The 24686-nt window shown below is 43.3% G+C and overlaps 1 protein-coding gene and 1 long non-coding RNA gene across 3 annotated transcripts; one reads left to right on the top strand and one right to left on the bottom strand.

Annotated features, from left to right (window-relative positions):
• The first annotated feature begins 3414 nt into the window (after positions 1–3414).
• LOC106558669 lies at positions 3415–14497 on the top strand. 2 transcript variants are annotated; one of them, XM_038533960.1, is made up of 2 exons: positions 3415–3582; positions 13029–14497. In XM_038533960.1, the coding sequence occupies exon 2, from the start codon at positions 13774–13776 to the stop codon at positions 14395–14397; it is 624 nt and encodes a 207-aa protein (XP_038389888.1). In that variant the 5' UTR covers positions 3415–3582; positions 13029–13773; the 3' UTR covers positions 14398–14497. The 2 variants fall into 2 exon arrangements, with proteins under 2 accessions (XP_038389888.1, XP_038389887.1); XM_038533959.1 differs by having other exon boundaries at positions 3423–3656.
• LOC119871451 lies at positions 10010–22729 on the bottom strand. Its single transcript, XR_005357833.1, has 3 exons — positions 22580–22729; positions 11001–11309; positions 10010–10592 (listed from the first exon to the last, which is right to left on the bottom strand). It is a non-coding gene; the product is annotated as an uncharacterized LOC119871451 (long non-coding RNA).
• Between the last annotated feature and the right edge of the window lie 1957 nt (positions 22730–24686).

Genomic DNA, 24686 nt, shown 5'->3' on the forward strand with positions numbered 1-24686 from the left:
GCTTGACAGAGAGGGATAGGCTGGGTGAGTTCTGAGAGGTTTTTTTTTTAAGAATTTATTTATTTATTTATTTATTTATTCATTAATTCATTCATGAGAGACACAGAGAGAAAGCAGAGACATAGGGAGAGGGAGAAGCAGGGACCCCGATGTGGGACATGATCCCAGAATTCCAGGATCATGCCCTGAACCGAAGGCAGATGCTCAACCGCTAAGCCACCCAGGCTTCCCAAGTTCTGAGTGTTGAGAGAGATTGGGATGGTGTGGGATAGAGACAGAAAGGGAGCAGAGTTGTGTTCTAGGTAGAGAGAGGGAAGAGTATTCCTAAAAGCACATGAACAAGAAAAGAGAGGTGAATTTTCAGCCTTCTGCAATAGCCAGATATTTTTCTCATAAAGGCTGGTAACATCTGTTGGCAGCTTGTGAAGAGCCTGACTTCCTCAGCAGATCTTCCCACGAATCTTTAAGATCAGGTCAGTCTAGGGTCCCAAATGATAGATCATGTGATTGGGTCAGCACCAATGGGCCAGACAGGAACACCTTCAGAATCCACAGGAGAGGCCACACAACACCAGACAGCTCCGGCCATCTGCATTCAATATCCTGGTTCATGGGATCCCTGGGTGGCGCAGCGGTTTAGCACCTGCCTTTGGCCCAGGGCGCGATCCTGGAGACCCGGAATCGAATCCCACATCAGGCTCCCGGGGCATGGAGCCTGCTTCTCCCTCTGCCTGTGTCTCTGCCTCTCTCTCTCTCTCTGTGTGACTATCATAAATAAATAAAAATTAAAAAAAAATATCCTGGTTCATGAATAAACAAGCACTGTGATGATGGTAGTGATACACAGAGGGGTTGTCATGGGTTGAATCACATCCCCCCAAAAGATGTTGAACTCTAATGCTCAGTGCCTGTCAATATGACCTTATTTGGAGGTAGGGTCTTTACTGATGATCAGTTCAAGATGAGATCAGTCATGAGGGTCCTACTCTAGCATGACTGGTTTCCTTATAAGAAAGGGAAAGTCAGACGCAGACAGACACACACAAGAAAGCACTATGAAGAAACAGGAAGAAGGCCATCTAGAAGCCAAGGAATGCCTGAGACTAAGAGAAGCTAAGAGAGGGGCTTGGAACAAATCCTCCTTCTCAGCCTACAGAAGAAACCAACCCTACTGACAGCTTGGTCCCAGCCTTCCAGGCTCTAGAATGAGGTAAGAGACAATACATTTCTGTTGTTTCAACCACTCTGTTTGTGGTACTCTGCTATAGCAGCCCCAGGAAACTAAACTTGCGGGGTTGACTTATTATTTGAAAAGGTCTCTAGGCTAGTGAGAAATATAAATTATGAAGGTTTGGAAACAGATGCTATTGTTGATTCTTTTTTTTTTTTTTTTTAAGATTCATTCTCTCTTTTTTTTTTTTTTTAATTTTTATTTATTTATGATAGTCACACAGAGAGAGAGAGAGAGGCAAAGACAGAAGCAGGCTCCATGCACCAGGAGCCCGACGCGGGATTTGATCCCAGGTCTCCAGGATCGCGTCCTAGGTCAAAGGCAGGAGCCAAACCGCTGCGCCACCCAGGGATCCCGCTATTGTTGATTCTTGAGAGGACTACCAGACTTTCTTTCCCCCCATCAATTTATGTTGATTCGGGTCTGCGTAGGACACGGTAGTGAGTCATTGGTGCCTTGGCATGTGCTGGCTCTCCTGGTTGAGCAGAACCTGATGAATCCCCTCTCCAGAGAAAATGCCCCCCAAAACAGGCACAGACCTCTGCATGAATTTCACGGACTCGTGTACTTGGACCCTAATAATGTTAAGATTTAGGGAAAACAGAGCAACAGCTCATATGTGTGTTTTTTAGCAAAAACTTGAAAGTGAAAGCCAGGAGGGGTCCACTGTAATCTGGAAGACCTCAGACCAGTGGTGGGCACTCTGACAACAGGCCTTTGTGATGAGCGATGCAGGAAGTTATCGCTGGCATTTAAGGATGTGCCCAGAGGAAATTGGTGCTCATTTTGACTCAGGTTACTCCTGCATGTGCCTGCAAACCTATGTATCCTGTGCCCCTAGCCTTGCCTTTGCTGCCGTACAAAGCCTGTGTCCCTGCCAGGTGAGCAGGAGGCCGGTGTCTGAGCTGACCTCACCCCCCAGCCCCACCCCCACCTTTGTCTCCTTCCCCAGTGGCCTGAGCTCTCACCGAGGTGAAGCTGCCTTGTGTGCTCCTACAGCTCACAGCACTGCCACTTCTTCCTTCAGGGGCCTTGATTTCATTGGCTCCAAGAGCAAATAAAAAGCAGGTCCCAGGAAAGGCTGAGACCCAACTTCCTGGTCAGTCTCAAACAGTCATTTTACACTTGAGATCAGATCAGGAGGGGTCACTTCCCTGGCCCTGGTCCAGCTTGCTCCCATCCCCATCTCATTCGGAGATGCTATGCCAGGTTGCAGCACAGGCAACAATATTCAACAGCATTCTTTTTATTTTATTTTATTTTATTTTATTTTATTTTATTTTATTTATTTTTATTTTTTAACAGCATTCTTTTTATTGAAATAAAGACCTCACTGGAACAAGCCCATCCTAAATCACTCATTGCCCCTCCTAACTAAAACCAAAGAATGAGGGGCAGCCCCGGTGGCCCGGTGGTTTAGTGCTGCCTTCCGCCCGAGCCTGATCCTGGAGACCCAGGATCAAGTCCCGCATCGGGCTCCCTGCATGGAGCCTGCTTTGCCCTCTGCTTGTCTCTCTCTCTCTGTGCCTCTCATGAATAAATAAAATAAAATCTTAAAAAAAAATAAAATAAAATAAAACCAAAGAATGAAGTCACTCCCTGGCTTGCATGGCACAGATTTCCACAAGACAGTGTTCACAACCTGCTCCTGGGTTTCCACTCTGCCCACCTGTCTCAATGTCCCCTGGCCTGCAACCTGCTCTGGCCACCTCAGGGAAGGGGAGAGTGCCAGGAAGAGAAAAGCCTCCACGGACAAGGTGCCCGTTGGTTAATAAGTGTCTTTATAGATGGTGTCCCAGACTTACTTCTGCCCTCTGCCATTGATTTGGTGGTTCTCCAATAAAAAGAGAAAAAGGAGCAAAAGAGAAATTGAAATCAGTGAGATGTACACGGTGACGGCTGGCCTCATCCATGGACACTAATGACCTTTGGCCCATTGTACTCGCTCTGCTGTCCTTGATATTGTCCACTTCCCAATATAGTAGGTGAGTTGAAAAAATACTGTCATCAGATTCTCATCACTTCTGCCTGTCTGTCTGTTATAGGCTCAGTTATGTCCTCCCAAATTCGTATGGTGAAGCTCTGACTCCCATTACCTCCAAATGTGACTATATTTGGAGACAGGACGTTTAAAGAAACAATTAACATGAGGTCATTGGGGTGGGCCCTAATCCAAAATGACTGCTGTCCTTATAAGAAGAGGAGATTAAGACATAGATGCTCACAGAGGGAAGACCATGTGAGGATACAAGGAGAAGATGGCCATCTGCAAGCCAGTGAGAAAGGCCCTAGAAGGAAACCAATCCTGATGACACCTTAACATTGGACTTCCAGCCTCCAGAACTGAGACGGTAAATTTCTGTTGTTTTAGCCTCCAGTTGATGGCACTTCGCTGTGGCAGCCCTAGAAGACTAATACACTCCCTGTAAGTACTTGGAAATACCTAACATTTGTGAACAACAGTTAAAATATTTAAAAAGAAGCATGTTTGTAGCTATTTTCTTTTGGATTCCCTACAATAACTCTGTAAGGATTTTATAGATAGGAGAACTGAGGTTTAAGAGAGAATTTCCTTCATCTTGTGCAGCACAAAAACAAACAAACAAAAAACAGCCCAGCTGACCCAGGGAACCGAGCTGGCTGTTGCTCCTCCAGCTAGGACTAGCCTAGCAATTCCCTTTTATGAAAAACACCTACTTCAATGTAAAAATCCTGGGCATCTCTTCCCTCCACATGTCACTATTGTACATGGAACATTTATAGAAATAACCTGCAAGAGTTGGATTCCTACTGCTTCTTATTCTATACACTGTTGCCTGAATTCATACTTCTCACTGCTTATAAACCTGAATCTCAGCTATAAATCTCCTCAGTGACAGACCTGAACATGCAGAACACACATTCATAAAGACAAGATGTCAAAGTCTCCAGCCATGCTCACTCAGCGGACTGAAGGGAAAATTAAAGCTGGACTGTATGTGGAAATCCAAGTGTGGGATGATTAATGGGAGTGTTCATGTGCCTGAGCATTCCAGGTTACCAGAGGAGTGTGCTATACGCACCCCCAGAAGAAACAGGGCTGCCCAGACGCACCCTGCAGGGGACCACTTAAAAGGGCTGCCCACTCATTCTAGAATGTCAGAACCTTAAAGACAAATACTGCCTGCTTCCCTCCATTCAAATACTATTTTTCCCTACTTCACTCCTATGATTTTGTGTGTGTTTTTTGTTTGGTTAGGTTTTTTTTAGATTTTATTTATTTGTTTGGGAGTGAGAAAAAGAGAGAAAAAGCACAAGCCAGGGGGAGAGGCAGAGGGAGAGGGAGAAGCAGACTCTCTGCTGAGCAGGGAGCCCGATGATGTGATGATGCTGGGCTCCATCCCAAGACCCTGGGATCATGACCTCAACCAAAGGCAGACATTTTACCCACTGAGCCACCCAGGCGCCCCAACCCCCATGTTTTATACATGATTAAAAAAAAAAAAGAAAACAAAACAGGGCAGCCTGGGTGGCTCAGCGGTTTAGTGCTGCCTTCGGCCCAGAGTATGATCCTGGAGTCCTGGAATCGAGTCCCACATCGGGCTCCTTGCATGGAGCCTGTTTCTCCCTCTGCCTGTGTCTCTGCCTCTCTCTCTCTCTCGGTGTGTATCTCATGAATAAATAAACAAAAATCTTTTTAAAAAAACAGTTTTATTGATAGTATAAAATAACCTGCACATATTTGAAGTGTATGACTTGATGAACTTTGATCTTTGTGAACATTTCTGAAACTCTCACTATGATCAAGGTAATAAACATGATCATCACTTCCAAGCATCCTAGTCTCCTTAGTAATCCTTCCTTCCTGCCCTCCTCCCACCCCTTCCTAGGTAATCACTGATCTGTTTTTGTCACTATACATTAGTTTGCATTTTACAGTAGTGGAAACATAGTGAGTACTCCTTTTGTCTGGCTGCTTTCATTCAGCATAATTACTTTGAAATCCATCCATAGTGTTGCATATACCAACAGATCATTCCTTTGATTTGTGAGCAGTATTTCATTGTGTGGATATGCCATAATTTATTTAATCGTTCATCTGCTACAGGACATTTGGGTTATTTCCAGTTTGGGACTAATACAATAAAGCTGCTGTGAATATTCATGTTCAAGTCTTAGAGTGGACTATGCTTTTACTTCTCTTGAATATGTAAATACCTAGAAGTGAAATGGCTAGATCATATAGTGGGTGTATTGTTAACTTTTAAGAAACTGTCAGACTATTTTCCAAAGTTACTGTACCTTTTTACATTCCCACCAGCAGTGTGGGAGAGTTTTAGTTTCCCCACATCCTTGCCAGCACTTGGTATGGTTCATTTTTGAAATGCTAGCTCCTCTCATATGTGTGTAGTAATTTCTCCTTGTGATTTTAGTTTGCATTTTCTAAATGACTAGTTATGTTGAGCATCTTTTCATGTCCTTCTTTTGCCAACTGTGTATCCTCTTTGGTAAAGTGTGCTCAAATCTCTGCCCATTTAAAAAAAATTGGATCATTTGCTTTCTTGTAATTGAGTTTTAAATGTTCTCAATACATCCCAGATCCACGTCCTTTGTTACATCTGTTTTGCATTTAATTCAGTATAATATATAAACAAGAAAAGCTCATTAGGAATAGCGAAACCACACTAGAAAATGAAATATACACCATTTATTCAAATATTATCATAATTATAAATCATACAAGCAAAAGCTGCATGTGCACATATTACTTTTAATCTCTCCCTAATGGCATTGATGGGACTCTTCAGCCACGTGGGCTGAAGGAAATCTCACCTTCCATGCATGTCCAGGTCTTCTTTATTTCTTGCTTCTTGTCGTTGGCTACTTTTCTGTTTCCACTCCTCTCTGACCCACTCCAACACATCAGGCAAATCTTGTGCAGGATCAGAAAGGACACCATAATTATCAGTCTTAAAGGCAAAGTCTTCATTAGTTGCTCCGGCTACCTTGGTTCTTCCTTTCAACTAATGTCAAGGAGGGGCAGATGCTTTGTGATGCTTGTTCTCTACCCACTACTAGAGGGTTCTTGTAGCTTTTTGCAGGAAAAGACCGATGTCTTGGTTTTGCGTTGCTGTAGAGAGTTTTCCCCTTGATTAAAAAATAACCCTCCGTTTGCTATCAAATACCCCTTCATGGAGGTACCAGCAAGGAGGTTTCTGCTTAACCCTCACTTCTGAGGGGGGCAACATCAGCCCCTTCTTTCCTCCTCCCCTTGGAGCCTGATAGACTATATGTCAAAAACATGTTCAGTGTCTGTCTCTCCCTAGTAAAACCCCATGAAGGCAGGCCTTCTGCTTATTTTCTTTATAGTTATGTTCTCAGCCCTTAGAACAGGACCTGCACATAGTAGGAGCTCACTATATATTTGTTGAATGAATGAATAAATGCATATAGCACAGTGACCAGCCTGAGCAGGTGGATGCAGGGCTGGGACCCAGAAGAATTCCCACTAAGACCACCTCGCTAATAAATATAGACAATACATGTAGGCCCCAGGTATCCCTGTGAACAAGGGGACGTTATAATGGAATAAGGTCACTGCTTCCCTGGAGACAGTTCTGCTGGGCCCTCACACAGAGGAGGGGATTATCTGTGTGCCCAATGAGGGTGGAGAGACTTCTGAGAGAAGGGGAGACTCTGAGAAGGAGGAATTTGTGAGATACACAAACTAGATAGAAGAAGAGTCTCTGAGTTGCTGCCAAGGGCCCAATCTGTCTAAGATCCTGGGAAATTGCAGTGTGTGCCTGTTGAGTCCACCATGTTCTTTCTCCTAGCCACACATTTTTTACCGGTGTACCACCATTTGATGAGTTACAAAGTGAACTTTTTTTTAAAGCCCAAAGTAATGAAAAAATTACAAATGATGTTGAGAAAGTCTCTAAACTCATGAACAAATTTAACCTTAGAGTGATTTTTTTAAAATATTTTATTTATTTATATATTTATTTATTTCAGAGAGAGAGAACATGGCAGCAGGAGGGAAAGGAAGAAAGTATCTGAAGCAGACTCTGTGCTGAGCACAGAGCCTGATGCAGGGATCCATCCCCCAACTGTGAGACCATAACCTGAGCCAAAAGCAAAAGTCAGATGCTGAACCAACTGAACCACCCAGGCACCCCCTTAGCATGATTTTTAAAAATCCTTTAAATCCTATGGTTTCATTCTGTCCTCTTTTCCATGCCTAACTTCTCATTTCTCTTGTATCCTGGGCCATTCTGCCTTAAATCTCTCACTATTGTTTCACTCAACACACAGGAAATATGTCCTTTCTTGGTCCTCCACCCAGGTCTTCTTCACCACCTGTCCAAACCATAACAGGTTCCTAACTGGCCTACATCTCCCTCCAATTACATCCTCAGAGCTCACCTACATTATCACTGTATGCTGCCCTTTTGCCAGCTCCCCACTCATAGCCATTACCTAAAGGATGAAGCATCCTGATTACTATCCCACCTCAGTCTCCTCTCATAGGCACTGCTCTTCACAAACATCCTTTCACTATGAAAAGTCATGCACAACAAGCCACGGCTTCAGCGACAGGACTCTAATAAACAAAGGGTCATCAAATAAAGAAAGACATACACGTTGTGTCTTCATGGAAGCTAACAAAGGGTGCAGTGAAACAGTGGACAGGAGAAACTGGTTTTGATGGGGGTGGGGTTAGAGAAGATGTTTTTGAGGAAGGGACATTTGAGATGACACTTGGAGGATGATTAAGGAAGGACTAAAGGAAGAGATGTGCAAATCCCCAAGGTGAGGACACCTTGGCTTTGGGGGGGAATTATGGAAATCTGGGTGGTTGGAGTGTTGTCACTCAGGGGACAAAGACACAAGGTAGACTGTTGTGAGAAGCAGGGGTTAGGTCACACTGAGCCTTCTAGACTGTGATAAAGCTTATGAATCATTCTTGCAGCTGGCAAGAGGATACCTGAAAGCCAGGAGAACTTAGAAGGATTGTAGAAAGTGTGGCAAGAGCAGAGAAACAGAGGAAAGTGTGACAGTGAGACAGAAGAACAAAATGCCCCTGAGGTAGAATGAATAGGACAAAAAGGATGTGGTACTGGATTGCGTGTAGAGGGAGCAGAAAATGTTGGCAAGAAAAATGATGGCTCCCAGGTTTCAGACTGGTGAAAGGTGTCATTTTCTAGCACATGGATGAGACGCAAGAAGCACATTTGTGGAAGATGAGCCCAGCTCAGCTTCAAGCAGGACCCTGAAGGCCCCTTCCCGCTTGCCTCTTGTGATTTATTATAATCAGATTCACAGTTTCTACAACTCATATGGCAGTGAAATCACCTTCCAGAATGCATATGTGCTTTCTTTCAAATAAGATAAAATGCATCAGGGAGCAGAGAATATATCATATGGTCTTTTGAACAGCTCACACTGCCCGGGCCACAGGAGTTCCCACTCTGCTGTGCTAAGCCCTGCACATCACTATGCGACCTAGGAACTAATGACTGCACAATATTGGGATATATGAATTTTTAGCCTTCAAAACATTGTGAAGTGACAGTTAATTATCATTATTATTTTTTCAGAGAAAGGAAAAGCAACTTCAGAGCCCACTGTGTTTGAAATTATTGCCTTTTAATTTACCCTGACAAAACTCCCTGGGCTTTGGCAATAGTTACATGAAGCAGCTGTTCTGTGTAAAGATGCTTGTGCTAACCTCCTGCCCCAGGATTTCACAAAGGAAAAGGCATGACAATCCCATCCCTAACCCAAATCTCATTCAAAATTCTCAAGCTATGTCTTTTGCAAATGGTCTGAATTTGCCATTAACGTAAGTAAATTTCATTCAATTAAAACAAACTAGAGGAGCAACCAGGCCACATAGGAAGTGGTGGGAACAGTGGTAATTGAAGCTAATCATGAGATCATGTATTATAACTCCTCACTCTGCACAACTTGATCCTGTGATAGGAGACACAACACTTGGCCACAGCCAAACAGCCCCAGGCAAGGTCCATGAGGCCTGGGGCTGGATGGAAAGACCCACAGAATGTGACATCTGTCCATGTCCCACCGCTGATGGACCTTCAGAGGAAGTATATCATTTAGCAATTTCATGGGTCACTCTAATGCCTCTGATAATTTCTCTTGAGCAGGAAGTCAGGGAGTAGGGGATGAAGGTGGTGGGAAAAGGCATCAAAACTACCATTACCATCAATGCAAGGAGAGGAAAGGTAACACTTATTAATTTCTTGCCACAATCCAGCCTCCTTCACATACATAAGCCTCTCTGTACCTGTTTCTTCCTCTGCAAAATGTGGACAATAGTATTCCTCTAATGATGGTTTGTTTGTTTGTGGAACAAATGAGCTACTACATATAGAACACTTAGAACCAAGCACAGCAGAAGTGCTCACTACATGTTAGCTTTTTTTTTTTTTTGACTTATTTATTCATGAGAGACACAGAGAAGCAGAGACACAGGCAGAGGGAGAAGAAGGCTTCCCATGGGGAGCCCAATGTGAGACTCGATCCCAGGACCCCAAGATCTCTACCCAAGCCAAAGGCAGAGCTCAACCACTGAGCCACCCAGGTGCCCCATGTTAGTTTTTATTATGAGGACTATCAGCATTGTCATCATCGTTATCATTACTATTTCTTGCCCCAAATAGATTCATTTATACCCATGTTTGCAGATGAGGAAACTGAGTTTGGGAGCACACCAGTCAACTGTGGTTCTGTTATGCTGCAGTAACAAACAACTCTCAAGTTCAAGTGGCTGACAACCACACAAGTTTATTTCTTACTCACATTACATATGGCTATGGTGGATTCCATCCAAAACCCAGGCTTAAGGAGCCACCCTTCTCTGAGATGTCACCATTCCCAAGGTAAAGGATAAACAAGGATGAGGGGGACCAAGCTTCTACTCAGAAGGGGCTCAGGTCACTTCCACTTATATCTTATTGGCCTCACTCAGTCACCCAACAAACCTAATGTTGACCGGACAAGGAGGATATCGTTTCCCCAGGCATGACGCTATAGAAAAGTGCAGCAATCACACAGCCTATAAGAGATTTTCAGTACCTCACCCAGGGTGGCACAGATTTCAAAAAGCTAGGATTTGAACCCGTGCCTGACTACGGCAAAAGTGTTTCTATGGTGCTGCCCGGCTCTACTTCCCTTTTCCCTTTTCCTCCTGCTCCACCATTTATCAGAACTATGTCTGTATATGGGTCGTCTAGCTTGTTCAGCCAGTTCAATCTCAGGATGGTGAGTTTGCCCAGGGTCACGAACCAGGAGAGCCAGGTCCAGGATAGAGTCCATTCTCTTCCAACTGTAGGGGCCTCATTTTCTGTGTCTTGCCCTGTAAGATGGGATAAGCCAATGCATTTCACTTCAAGCATTTACTACATGCCAAGACTTAGAATTTTGATTATCTTGATTCACTTCCCATGATTACGTCAAGGGATAAAATCACACAGACCATCACTATAACCCAGCCCATTAGTATATGGGTTTATAGCTATCTCAAGCTAACCCCAGAACTCATCTAACAAGTTGAACAATCACACACACAAGCTAGTTTTCTAAGATATGGAAATATATTTTGAAGTTCCCTTTCAGTATTGGATTCACAAACCAGAAGCCATATCGTCCACTGATGAATTATTTTTACCTCTGAGTTTTCATCAGTAAAGCATAATCCATCAGTCTGAATAGTCAGTGTTGGAACAAATTCTATTCCAGACATCTCTAGGGCCAGGGAACTTACACCAACCAGGAAAGCCTACTTCGGCCCCAACATTGCCTTCCTTGCTTGGTCTTCAACCTTGGGAATACAAAGGGCAAATCAAGTCCTTCTTATCCTGTCTTTGGTGCCAAGTGGCAGCAGCATCTCAACTGTCCCCACATTTCTGGCATTGAGCACAGGTACAACATGTGGCAGGCTCTCAGAAATGCTTGCTGTTGATTTGTGTTGGGGCTGAGTGGCAGTGGGGCTGTCATTTGGACTGTCTCTATAGCTGAGGTAAGGGCTGTGGCTTTTTCAAACTGGCTTTCCAGAGTTCAACAGCATCCTTACCTAAAAGGAAAAATATGAAAAAGATCAAGACAGTAAAGGGACACAAAGAGGATGGTAGGGAGGAGGGGAAGCGCCACAGACATAGAACAATGAGGGTAGAAAGAGACACTGTAAATGACAATTGCCGTCTGCTTCTGTGCTGCTTCTTACTAAAACCCCCTTCACTCTGCCTGAGAAATGAGCATTGAGAAGTTTCAATTTCACTCCCCACTCAGCACCTGAGGGAAGGCCCTATCCACCTGCCAGGGCCAAACAATCCCATGACGTCAGTAGTCCCTCCAACTCCCTCCCTCCTAAGGGAGAACCTGAGGCTAGTTAGCGAGGTGCCATCCTTGAGTGGCAGGTCAGATGGTTCACATCCCATCACTGGCCTCACAGGAATGTGACCAACTCACCCATAGCATCTTTGGTGTTCTTTTTTTTAATTTCTTAACCCATTAAGTCATGCCCTCCGGCCTCCCTTGCCTCGGCGGGTTGGAGAGGAGGCCTACCTCACCTGCAAAAGGGGATGGTTCTGATCTGACGAGAGTATTTCAAGATGAATGGGAGAAAACAGGGAATTAACAGAGAGGTTAAAAAAAAAAAGTGGAGATTTTTTAATGCAATCACATCCTTCATTTTAACTTATGATTTGCTGAAGGAATAGCCACAGTCAGCCATGTAAACATTAACCGGGTCACCAGGAGAGAGAGGCTCCGCAGGCGGCGCAGCACAGTTTCATCTCCACCCATCCTCTCCATCCCACCCTGTTCCAAGCTCTCTGAAGCTAGGCTGACGGGTCAGGCTCCTCCAGGTGTACAAAGTGACCCCAATGAAAGCCATCCCTCTCATAGCAGGGAAGCAGAGAAAAGAAGTGTTTCTCTTAGTTTTTCATCTGGGTTTCTTAACAGAGGGGAAAGAACTGCTTGTTATCATTTTCAAGTGGCTGATGGAGGATTTTTGGCTGAAGGGACTAGGCAAGGTGTAGGGAGCAGGGGGCAGGGAAGGGGGAAAACCTCACATGGAAGGGGCGCTAGGTCTCATCGCCACACCCCCTGGCTGGCTCAACATACTGGGGGAGAGTGTTAAGTGTAGGTTTTATTATTATTTAGGTGTGGCAAAGCCAACAGATTAGGAGATGATTGCCTTTGAAAGACAGTTTGTGACAGTTCCCCATGGGACTCTCATGGAGAGGCACTAGGGGCAGGTGGGAGGCAGAAGGAGTAAGGCAGAAACTGGGCAAGAGTCTTTGTTGCCATTTCTGTGGGAAGGAAAGAATGAAGCAGGGCAGGCACGTTTAGGATTGGCTAATCTGAACAATTTCAGGGCTTGGAGCCATAGGGGCTGTCCCTTGCTGTCTGTACCTGGCCCTTTGGTGATCAAGACAAGAGGATAGTGGCCCAGAGTGTGAAAGCCCTGTAAGGTAGGTGGTAAGGGGACCTGGGCTTGGCTCATTTGCATGTGAAAGATGGACTCTCAGGTGAGTTGTTTACTCACTAGGTGTGGGCTAAACCTGGGAGGGGCAGTCTCTCCAGGATCACCACGTCCCCCTAGAAGTCAAAGCATCAAAATATAGAACATAGAAGATGTGGTTACTACAGAGAGGGAGGTATCTGATGAAGCCTACAAGATAATAAAATATGAACTGACCAAAACTTTACTGAAAATCCTAAATCAGTCTGCTTTTTCATGTAAAAATTTGCATTATCTTATTTGTCCTTCCCTTTCATGTCTCCTTAGCATGCAGAAATCCTGTGGTGGGAAGTCTAGGAAAACCACCGAGTTGTTTTTGTTGACATCGTGGAGAATGTGGAAAAGAGAAATCACCTCTGTGTGGGTACCAGTGCATCCATCCAGACTGAAATCCGTCTTGGTGCTAAATTGGCCTGCAGACAGGAGATATCTCCACTCTCCATAGAAGTATGGCCCCATCTGGGCTTCTCCTAAGGTTTGCTGGGATTCTGGAGTGACCGGTTTATCAGGTCAATGTGACAGCCTTCATCAGCTACACCACTTCACCCCTTTCTGAAAGAACGAGTCAGCAGAGTCCAGCAGACATCACGGCTGGAGGTGGAATGGCGCTGATGGCTTGTGCAGTGCCGCTTAAATGTGACAACCCCATGTGGAGAGCCCCAGATCGCTGCCTGGTGACTTCTCCACAGCCCCATCCTGTGCTTTTCTCCCCGCACGAAGAGCTCAGCTAATCCCAGGATGCCTTAGCCTGGCTTATTTGCCAAGTAAATACTAGAATCGAATGGCAGAGCTGTTCCTTGCTTTGCAGACAGAGGTGACCTGCAGTGGGGACCGAGTGTGCCAGCTGCCCTGCACCCTCCCACCTGCACTGGGTGGACTGTGAGGAGAGCTGCGTGCTGCCCCAGGGGGGCTCACTGAAGGCCTGGGTGGTGGCTCCTGAAAGTGTGGCCTTCCCACCCAGTTGCTGGAAGTAGACAGAGGCCCTTGTCTGCTCCAGAAAAAACAAGCCTTCATGTCACCTTTCCACACCCTCCCCAGCACCAGTAACCTCCCCTCCCCCCCACGGGCTGCCAGAAGAGCCCTGACCAATGCCATCCCGTCAGCAACTCCCGCTGTGAGCAAACCTCCACCCACTCTGGTCTTGGGGAAGCCTGTTTCAATGAGCATCATGCCGGAGCCGCCTCCCCTAACCACGTTCCCAGAGTGTAGGGGTTTCAGTGACGGCATTGGGTGGACATGGACTCAGGGGTCCATCCTGAGGAAGCGGAGCCCAGAGGAGCTGCAGATGAAGAGAAGGATGTCCCACGGGGCCAGGCCCGGCCTTCCCGGCCAGGAGCAGGGCTGTCTCAGGCAGCCAACACCCGCGTCCGCCCGCGGCCTTCCGGGCGCCCCGGCCCACTCCCATGTCGCCTGCACGGGGGTCGCCTGGAGTCGCTGTCAGAACAGCCCCTCATTTGCTGGTGGCCCTGTCAGTGTAGAGGCCCAGTGGCCCCTCCTGTCAGTCACCTTTGCCACATCACCCGAATTCTGCCGCAATGCTCCGTCACACAGTCACGTTTCTTCTCTCCCACTGCCGCTGTACTGGAAGGCCCTTTCTGCTATTGCTCTCCGTCTTTTCTTTTTCTTTCTTTTTTAAGATCTTATCGAGGGCGGCCCGGGTGGCTCGGCGGTTTAGCGCCACCTGCAGCCCAGGGCGTGATCCTGGAGACCCGGGATCGAGTCCCACGTCGGGCTCCCTGAACGGAGCCTGCTTCTCTCTGCCTTTCTCTCTCTCTCTCTCTGTCTGTCATGAATAAATAAATTTTTAAAATCTTTTTTTTTTAAGATTTTATTTATTTAAGAGGGAGCGAGAGCGAGCGAGCTGCGTGTGCGCACAAGGTGGGGGACGGACAGAGGAAAGGGAGAAGCAGACCCCCCCGAGCTCCATCCCAGGACCCGGAGATGAGGACCTGGGCCCCGGGCACCCTCCGTATTTTCTGTGTCTTCCCCAACAGAGCCGGTCCTTCCAATCCTAAATTCTAACTTGGCCCATTCCTCCTACTTAGAAGGAGCATTAACATAACCCGGTTTTGATTGCTCAGCCCAGCATGGAACTACTCTCTGCCATTGTATGCTTTCTCCGGAGGCATTTGGCTATCAAATCATTCATTTGTCGTCCTTTGATCGGTAATCCCCATCCCACCCCCTGTAGCTTCCTCATCCAAAGGAGGCCCAGGGTGGCTGGGGGACATTGCATTTAGAGAAAAGGACTCACTTCCTCCTCCTTCTTCTCTGCAGTGTCCCCGTTGACACAACAATCACTATTATATGAATAAGTGTATCAGGGGACCTGGGTGAAAAGTATGTCTTCTCAGACTTCCAAACTTCTGCCTCCGCTGTGTTCTGTGCCAGACTTGCCCTATTCCCCGTCTTCACTGGCCTGGCCCCTCTTGACTATATAAGTCCTATTTCATTTTAATACCCTGCATGGAAAGCCACCCCCCACCTGCTCCCAGCCAGTCACTGGGGCCCCATAAGAATTTGTCCAGGCCCTTAGGCCTTTTCAATCCACCTCTCATGGCTGTACCTGTGGCCTCACCTCTTCTGCTGGGCTGGGGGAGCTTTGAGGCCCGTGCTGTCTCAGCTGCCCTGAATCTCTAGAGCCTTCCCAGTACACTGAATACCTTTCCTCCGTTGCTGTGTATTGGGCCCATGGGTGGAGACAGAACAAGTGGTAACTATCAGTGTTATATGTGTGTGTGAGGGGATGTGGGGCAGTAAAGAGAGGGTAACTTAACAACTCTGTGCCTCAGTTTCTTCATCTGTAAAATAGGTATTAGGATGACAATATCTATGTCTATGTCAGAGAGGAGGTACTAGAATTAAAAGAGCTAATACAAGCATATCTCACTCAATTTCCTACTCTTTGCAGATATTACATTTTTTACAAGTTGAAGGTTTGTGGCAACCCTGCATTGAGCAAGGCTCAGTGCCATTTTTCTAACAGCATTTGCTTACTTCATGTCTTTGTGTCATATATTGGTAGTTCTCACATTATTTCAAACTTTTTCATTATTATTATGTTTGGTTTGGTGATCTGTGTCAGATGATGGTTTAGCATTTTTTAGCAATGAAGTATTTTTTAATTAAGGTATATACATTACTTTTAAGAGATTTTATTTTTAAGTAATCTCTATGCCAAAGGTGGAGCTTGAACTTAAAATCACGACATCAAGAGTCACATGTCCCACCGCCTGAGCCAGCCAGGCATCCCAAGGTATACACAGTATTTTTTTAGATATAATACCACTGCACACTTAACAGACCACGGTACAGTCTATACATAACTTATATATGCACTGAGAAACCAAAAAATTCATTGGACTCACTTTACTGCAATGTTCTCCTTATTGCAGTGGTCTGGAACCGAATCTGCAGATCTCCAGGGTACGCCTGTATGCATAAAGCACTTAAACCAATACCTGGAACTGACACCTAGTAAATGTTTAGTGAATGTTAACTGCCTTAGAAGGACAGATGAGACTTACATGAGCCAACTTTGACTCCTTAACATAATAAGGAGGGGTACGATATGTTATCCTAAAAATTTAAGACTCACTGATCATTTCAGTATTTGTTTTCTCAAACTTTAGAGTGCCCTCACCTCCCACTTCCCTTTTCTCCAATGGCCAAATGATCAAAAGTGGAATAGGGTGGACTAGGAGTGAGGGTAAAAGTAAAAACGGATTCAAAATAATGGAAAAGCTGGTTTGATCAGCCCCTGGGCTGTAGAGAATGTATAGAACAGAGTGGAGAATAGGATAAGCAAGACTCAGGCTGGAGTTCTCTTTTAATTCCAGCTCATAACCCAATATGTGTGTGTGTCTTCATAAGTTTCTTTATTCTTTTTAACCTCAGTGAACTCATATGTGAAATGGGGATAAGGAAGCTAGAATAACCTGTAAGGTATCTTTAATTCTACAAGAAATCCTATCATTCTAATTCCAAATGTAATGTCTGTATATGGTCATTATATGCTGGAAAAATAACTAAGGTTTTATTTCTTTTACTGGTAGTCTTGGAAGTTAGCAAGCTAGGAAAACAAAAGCAAAATAATAATAATAAATTTTTAAAGAAAGAAGAAAACACCAAAGACAAACCAAAATCAACCTTCACCAGAACTAGGAAGTATTTTCACATTATTTACAAAGCTGTTCTTATTTTTAAAATAAAAATACATATACTATTTTTATCATATCATATTTATATTATATTTAAAGTTCTATGTATCATAAATATGTATATATGATGGTTTTCATAATGGCTTCTCACCAGTACCTCATTTTAAATAGAAATCCTAACTCTGAGCATTATAAAAACCCCAGGCCCATTTTCCAGGAGGTAAGCCACTTAGAAGAGCCAGAGGTCTGAGAACAGTCTTCCCCTGGACGGTTCGCCCTGGGAGAAGCAATAGCAAATGGCAGTCAGTTCCTTAATGACTCAAGTTTTGAATTCTCACTCTTTTGGATCTAGTGCTGCTCAGTCTTTCTGTGGTTCTTTTTTACTGGGCAGATTCAGAGATGTGGGGATGTGCCTATGACAGACCAGGTTGGTGGGTCCTACAAAGTGCCTCTTATTGTATTATGCCTGCTGCCAAGAGCTCCCTGGGTTTCTCACTTCATTTCTCATTAATCCTCTCCAATCCCCCTGAGGTAGCTGGAGGGGCACAGTGCAATTAGCCTGGGCCTGGATTTATAGCTGGGGTTGGGGAGAAGGAAGTGACCATCACTCTGCCACCATTAGCAGCAAAGAAAGGACTATCTAGTCGGCCTTTTAAATCTCAGAGCACACAGCTGCGTCCTGGGAGCCACCAGGCTTCCCCTGCTGCCTGCCTGCTTGGATTATTCATGCAGAAATGGAGCTCCTGACTCAGGATCATGTGTGTGCCTCTGAGGCTAAATCAGATTCTGGTGTTGTATTACTTCCTAATCATTTAAAACAAAAAGTCTTTTGATTTTTTTAGCATTTAAACAAGGTCAACCACATTTTGATGTCCCCAGATGAGACAGAAGTGCATGTCTCTGAAATTTACCATGTTTAAGGATGTTTTATTTGGAAAGTTCTGAGCCTGCAAGGAATTCTTTTGGGAAAGTCTCTCCCAGCTAGTAAGCTGTAGGAATTGTAGCTACAAATCTTGACCGCAATTTTTTAAAATTGCAGTAAAATATATTTAACATAAAATTTACCATTTTAACCATTTCAAATGTTCAGTGGCATTCACATTCTTGTGCAACTGTTACCACCATCTATCTCCAGAACTCTTTCATCCTGCAAAACTAAAACTTGGTCCCCATTAAGCCCCAACTCGCCATTCCTCCCTGACCCTAACAACCACCATTGTATTTTCTGTCTCTATGAACTGGACTCCTCTAGGTACCCCATGTGAGTCGAATCATACAGAATTTGTTGTTTTGCAACTGACTTACTTCACTTAACATAATGCTCTTCAGGTTCATCCATATTGTATCCTATGTCAGAATTTCTTTCCTTTTAATCCAAATAATATTCCATTGTATGGATAGACCACATTTGTTCATCTACTTATCTATTAATGGACATTTTCATTGCTTCTTTTGCAGATTTATTTATTTACATTTTAGCAAGTATCCATTACCCTTAGAAATGAGGGTTCTTTTTTTCTCTTGCAAATTTATTTTTTTTTAAATATTTATTTATTTATTTTTTATGATAGTCACAGAGAGAGAGAGAGAGGCAGAGACACGGGCAGAGGGAGAAGCAGGCTCCATGCACTGGGAGCCTGATGTGGGATTCGATCCCGGGTCTCCAGGATCACGCCCTGGGCCAAAGGCAGGCGCCAAACCGCTGCGCCACCCAGGGATCCCTCTCTTGCAAATTTAAATTAGATATTTCCCAATTAGTCTTATTTCCTTTCAAATGAAAATTTTGTTCCAGTTTTGTTTTTCCTTCACTTTGATTAAAAAAAAAAGATTGAATTCAAACTGCATTAGTAAGTTGGATTAATACTTTAAAATGACTTACAAAAGTCTTTGGATTTTTCATCTAACCAACCCATGAAACCCTCTCCTTATTTCTACCACCAGCAGCTATGTAGAAGCTGGGTCAAGATTAAAATCTACAGGCCCATTGGGGAAGTTCTTTAAATAATTGAGATAAAATGTGAGAAAAGTCTGACCAAGGATGTATATGATGGAGACAGGAGGGGTGGGGCTGATGTGAGAGGAGTTTGAAGATTAGGGAGTTAGCTGACAGTGGAAATGAGAAAAAGACTGAATCCAAGACAGCTCATCTGTGGGCACAAGGAACCAGACATTCTAGTTGATTAGAAGTTTATAAAAGAGGATTAAGCAGAGTCCTAATAAGCCTCTAAACTAAGTATATGCTTCATAGAGCATATTGATCCTAGGGCTTTCTGGATAAAATCAAATAGCTGGATTTTGTGGCTTTCATTTTGGCTGCTAAGAGTCTTCTTTTTCTCCTTGATATTTCCACTTGATATTGCTACTGTTCTCAAAATGGGTAGAATTGCCAAATAACTGAAAGTCAGGTGGTTATGGTACTTACTCTCTGTTCTGTTCTGTATATTACATGTTGTTTTCTGTCTTCAAATTCGTCCTAGATTCTCCACTTATTTTATACACAATTATTCATAGCACAATATATAGCATACAATTTTCTGCCTTTATAAAGAAAGTGTTCTGTGAATGGAGGCTTTACTACAAAGCTAATGAAGCTAAATCTTCAGGCTTCCTCACTTACTTGAACCTTTCCAAAGCACTGAAAGAAGCCCTAGCAGTTTTGAAATTGTAGTTTTGTATTATTTTTTTAATGAGAGTCTGCAGGTTTTATAAATTCTAAGCCCTTCAAAATCTGGACCTGTCCTGTCTATGAGTAAGAGTTGAGCTGGAAAGCCAGGTGCTTAAAACAGCTTTCTCAAGTATTTCTAAGGGTTTTTCCCATCTGACAAATGGGGGAAACCTTTACCTTGGAGTCAATGCTTCCATCTCCTACCACTCCCCCCCCACACACACTACACCCCCATTTCCCTTTCTAAATCTTTTCTACTGTGTATAGAGCATTTTCAGAAACAGATTTCCTCAGCAAAAGTGAAACAACAAAATGAGACAATTGCTTCTGTTGAGATGAGAACCTGATGTTGGATTGTTAAGTTTTGCTCAATTTTTCCTAACATCACCTCAATTCCAGTTGTCCTTTTAAGTTGGCCTGGCAAACTGGGTAGGGAGTCAGCCCTGGCACCCCACTCATCCTTGTCCTTTGCACACATGCATGCATCACCCTGACAGAGCCACACGTGTGCTGCTCTCAATCCATAAGGATAAATCAAATCACTCTATGCAGAGAGAAATTGGGTCCTGAGCAGCAAGCCTATGGATAATCCATGTGCATTTTTAATGTCCTTTTCTCCCTTTTAACATCATCCTTCTATCCAGACACCCTCCCATCCTTGGAACAATGGGAAACAAAGGCCCCTTCCCCTTGGCCCTGTTAGCTGCCTCCCAGCAGTTGGGCTCTAAAAGAGACAGTGGAGAGAGCAGCTGGCAGGGGGATCAAGTGCTGGGGTGGGCGGGGGAGGCAGAGAAATACCCCTTCCCACCACCCCATGAGACAAAGGCTGGATTTTGGTAACAGATCACCATAATCACTGCCTTCAGAAAGAAAGAAGGGCAAACAATAAAAATCTATATTTTCAATAAATAAAACACGACCAGATTCACTTGGGGAAGGTGAAATAATGAGTGGGTTTGTAAAGTGATGTGCTTCTCTTGTACAGCTCTCTGAAATTGCTCTGAGTTGCCCCAGTGAAATGAGGCCCTGGTGTTGATTTTCAGAGTTAGCGTTGTGTTACTTACCCCAGTGTTAACTCCTGGAGACTCCAAACTTTTCTATATCCAAAAACTGAACAGATGTGAGGAGGAAGAGAGAGGCCCCCACATCAGGGAAGTCTTTGCCCCAACTCATCCCTAACACATGAGAATCTCCTGACCTCTATACACTTTCTATCGAAGACTCTCTGAGCAAGGGGAGGAGCATAGAGAGTCCTACTTTGTCATGTGCCATTAATAAAGTACACTGTACCCAGCCAAAAAATAATTGAACAGATATGGTTTTTCTTAGGAAAAAAGCAGCAACATTCAACTGTTTTATAACTTTGAAAATTTTAATTAAAATATGATACATAGAATGCACAAGTTGAAAATATACAGTTTAATAGATATTTACAAAATTAATACACTAAAGAAACCAGAATAGTATACAGAAATGTGACCAAGAAAGAGAACCCAGAGCCCTTCCCTGTCCCTTTCCTACTCACTTCCTCCCTCCCTACCACCCAAGCTAACCCTAATCCTAACACCTAATAAAATTTGCCTCTTTTTAAATTTTATCTAGGTGGAGCCATACATTGTGAATTCTTTTATTTCTGATGTATTTTGCTCACATTGCATTTGTGAGATTTTTGCATGATTTGCACGTAGCAGTAGTTTGTTCACTTTTGTGAATATATAGTATTCCATTTACTTTTCGTTCTACCATTGATGGAAATCTGAATCATTTCAAGTCCTTTCAAAGCATTCTTAGCCACATCTTTGGGAACATAAATAAGCATTTTGGAGGAATATTTCTAGAAATGAGATTACCAGATCATAGATTATCTTTATTTTATTTTAAGATTTTATTCATTTATTCGTGAGAGACAGAGAGAGAGAGGAAGAGGGAGAAGCAGGCTCCTCGCAGGGAGTCCCATCAGGACTTGAACCCGGGACTCCGGGATCATGCCCCAAGCAGAAGACAGATGCTCAACCACTGAGCCACCCAGGAGTCCCTAGATTATCTTTAAATTCAGCTTTAGTTGAAACTGAAAATCAACCAAACCAACTCATTATTCAGTGAGTTTTTGTGAAACAGTATCAAAAGCATAGCACTCTTTTTGACTTTGAAGGAAATATAAAAAGAAAGAGGCCCTACCCTCGAAGAGTAACAATATTGTCAAGGATCACTTTTGAGAGAATAAGGAGATACTACAATTTACTTGACTGAGCATCAAATTGACATTATTGTTACCAATTGACATCATAGAACCAAAATCATAGGTAGGAGAGAACACTTAGGTCTCTTTCCTCCTTACAATAGTGAGGAAATGGTCTCTGCAGGAAAGTACAGGCATGGGTTCATTGAGTTAATCCCTTTTCTGATATTAACACTGGTAAGCCCCAAAGGCATTTATTCTTTCACTCTGCTCTTTTTCTGATTTTGATTCTCACCCCACATGTAGAAGGCCAAAATACCAATAGACTAGGAAAACTGAAAAAAAAAAAAAAAAAACAAAAACAAAAAACCAGAGATTTCTTCTATGGAAATTTCAGTCAAGTTATCTGAATCAACTCTCCTTGTGAAAATAACTAACATTATAGATTAAATACTAAAAGCACCTCTTTAACAACATGAAATAACTAACAAAATAGTAAGGAATTACCAGGCCAAAGCCTATGACAAAAGGGAAACTCAGAAACAAACAAGAGAGCCGAAGCTAAATAAAATAAAATAAAATAAATAAAATAAAATAAAATAAAATAATAAAATAAAATAAAATAAAATAAAATAAAATAAAATAAAATAAAGAGAGCCGAAGCTGCTTCTGCCCTAGGTCCTTTACCAAGCTGGGCACACCTGGGCTTCAGTTTTGGCAGCTTTGAAGGAAAAGGACCCAGAAGTCAAGGCCCAGGGCTGACTCAAAGTGGGAAGTCTAATGCCTTCTGGTATTAGAATTACCCAAATCTTACCAGAATCTAAGGATACTTCCTCCACAGAAGTTGGGACTTCAGATGTCTATGGCCTCAGGGTAAATATAAAACAGAAATAAGGGCAGCGACAGTAGCTCAGCGGTTTAGCTCCGCCTTCAGCCCAGAGCCGGATCCTGGAGACCCAGGATCCAGTCCCACGTCGGGCTCCCTGCATGGAGTCTGCTTCTCCCTCTGACTGTGTCTCTGCCTCTTTCTCTGGGTGTGTCTCTCATGAATAAATAAATAAAATCTTTAAAAAAAAAAAAAACAGAAATAAAACCTCTTCTACTTTCTGCCTCTCAGAAACCACAGGTAAGAGTGCCTCAGTACTAAGCAAAGCAAAAGAAAAAAGAGAAGAAAAACAGTAAGCGCTTTAAGAATTTGTGATTGCAAGCTGACTCTCATAAGGATGTGCATCATGGCCTCATGTTACCTACATGGTACAGAAAACCTTATACCATGAATTTATTTTAATATGGGCCCAAACTGGTAGTGCCTGGGATGCCTGCCTGGGAGAATCAATCACAAATTCTTTTATGGGTAAATGTTTCTTCAGCATAGGTCCATAAACACTTTTATAGGGACAATGAGCAGTACACAGTCAAAAATAGCCAAGCACACAAGGAAACAAAACATCATAAACAAAAAACAACTAAAACAATAAAGAGAGCAAATATGCCTTTAATATTTAGATATTGGAATTATCAAACAACTATATTTCCTGTGTTTAAAGAAATAAAACAGGCTTGAAAATATCTGCAAGCATCAAGAATCTATAAAAATTACTCAGTATATCTGAAAAAGAACCAAATAGAACTTCTAGCAATACAAAACAAGGTCCAAAATTTTAAATCCCTTTGGTAGGTTTAACAGCAGATTGACACAACTAAAGAGAGAATGGTTAGATTTCATAAAATCCAAGACACCATAAGGTGCATCATTATCTCATGAACATTAAGAAATAAAAAGAAATGTCTCCAATTAAACTATAGCATAATCTTTTCTTCTCTCAGAATTTTTAATTTACACTTCTTGGAAGAGCTTAGACATTCTTTAAAAACCTATATTGAAATATCACATTTGTGCAAGCATAAAAAGGAAAATGTGATCGAAATAAACTAGTTAAAAATGGTCCTAGAAATTTTTTGCAGCCAGACTCTGATTCTTCTGGGTCATTTTAACTCAATTTTTGACTGTTGTTTTTCTCAAACTTGTGATGCAGCATATCTTAGAAAGTGCCCCATGATTCTTTATAGGGTCTTCTCCCAAGTCCTCAAGACCTATTCTGCAAGTTTTGATTCATGATTACCAGAAATGATCAATTTATAAAATGTTTTCCACTGAAATTCAATTCCATGGAAAGGCTTTAGACAATGCCTGGGACTCATATTTCTTTCTTTCTCAGATTGTTCTTTTTTGTTCATTGAAACATTAATATCCTGCAATGGTCCAGTTAATGCCACTAAGAATAACAACCATGTTCACACCTAGACAGTGGCAGTGATTACAAACCATCAACGGTAACCTGCAGTCCTGTTTCGGGATGTAAAAATGTGAAGAAGAAAAAAAAGTGTGGATCTTAAAATGAATAAAATATGGTAGATGAGGTCTTGCTCACAAATTTTTGGCATCTCCTTACAGCCAGTCCTGTGGGGCTTTGAGACCCTTGTGTCTTATAACCCCTCCTCCCCCTTCTTACCTCCTTGGCTCCACCTTGATAAGGGGAAGCTGTGTCCGGCTGTGCAGTAGAAACACAGCCCTCCTGCTCCCTCCTTGCTTTCCCCCACCTCCCCTCCTGCTCCCCCTGTCATGGCTTCCAGCCATCTGGTCTCCCTGCTGTTGCCACTGTCTGAGCTTTATTCTCTTAGACCCTGTAGCCAATGTTCACTTTCTACTTCCTCTGTTAACAACAATAATGCCTCCTAACCCAAGCTAGTACCTTCCCCTGGTCCCCAATATGCCTGCCAGTGTTGGAACACATCTCAGTGTCAGGAGACACCATGTAGCACTGCTCAGACTCTCCTAGGAGCCAGGCCTCCTTTAGGTACTTACTTTGTGAAGCTTCACTAGCTCCTTAGTACTAAAGGCAAGAGTTAATGCAAGACAA

This window comes from Canis lupus, chromosome 4, assembly GCF_011100685.1.
Source record: "Canis lupus familiaris isolate Mischka breed German Shepherd chromosome 4, alternate assembly UU_Cfam_GSD_1.0, whole genome shotgun sequence".
Classification (NCBI taxonomy): domain Eukaryota; kingdom Metazoa; phylum Chordata; class Mammalia; order Carnivora; family Canidae; genus Canis; species Canis lupus.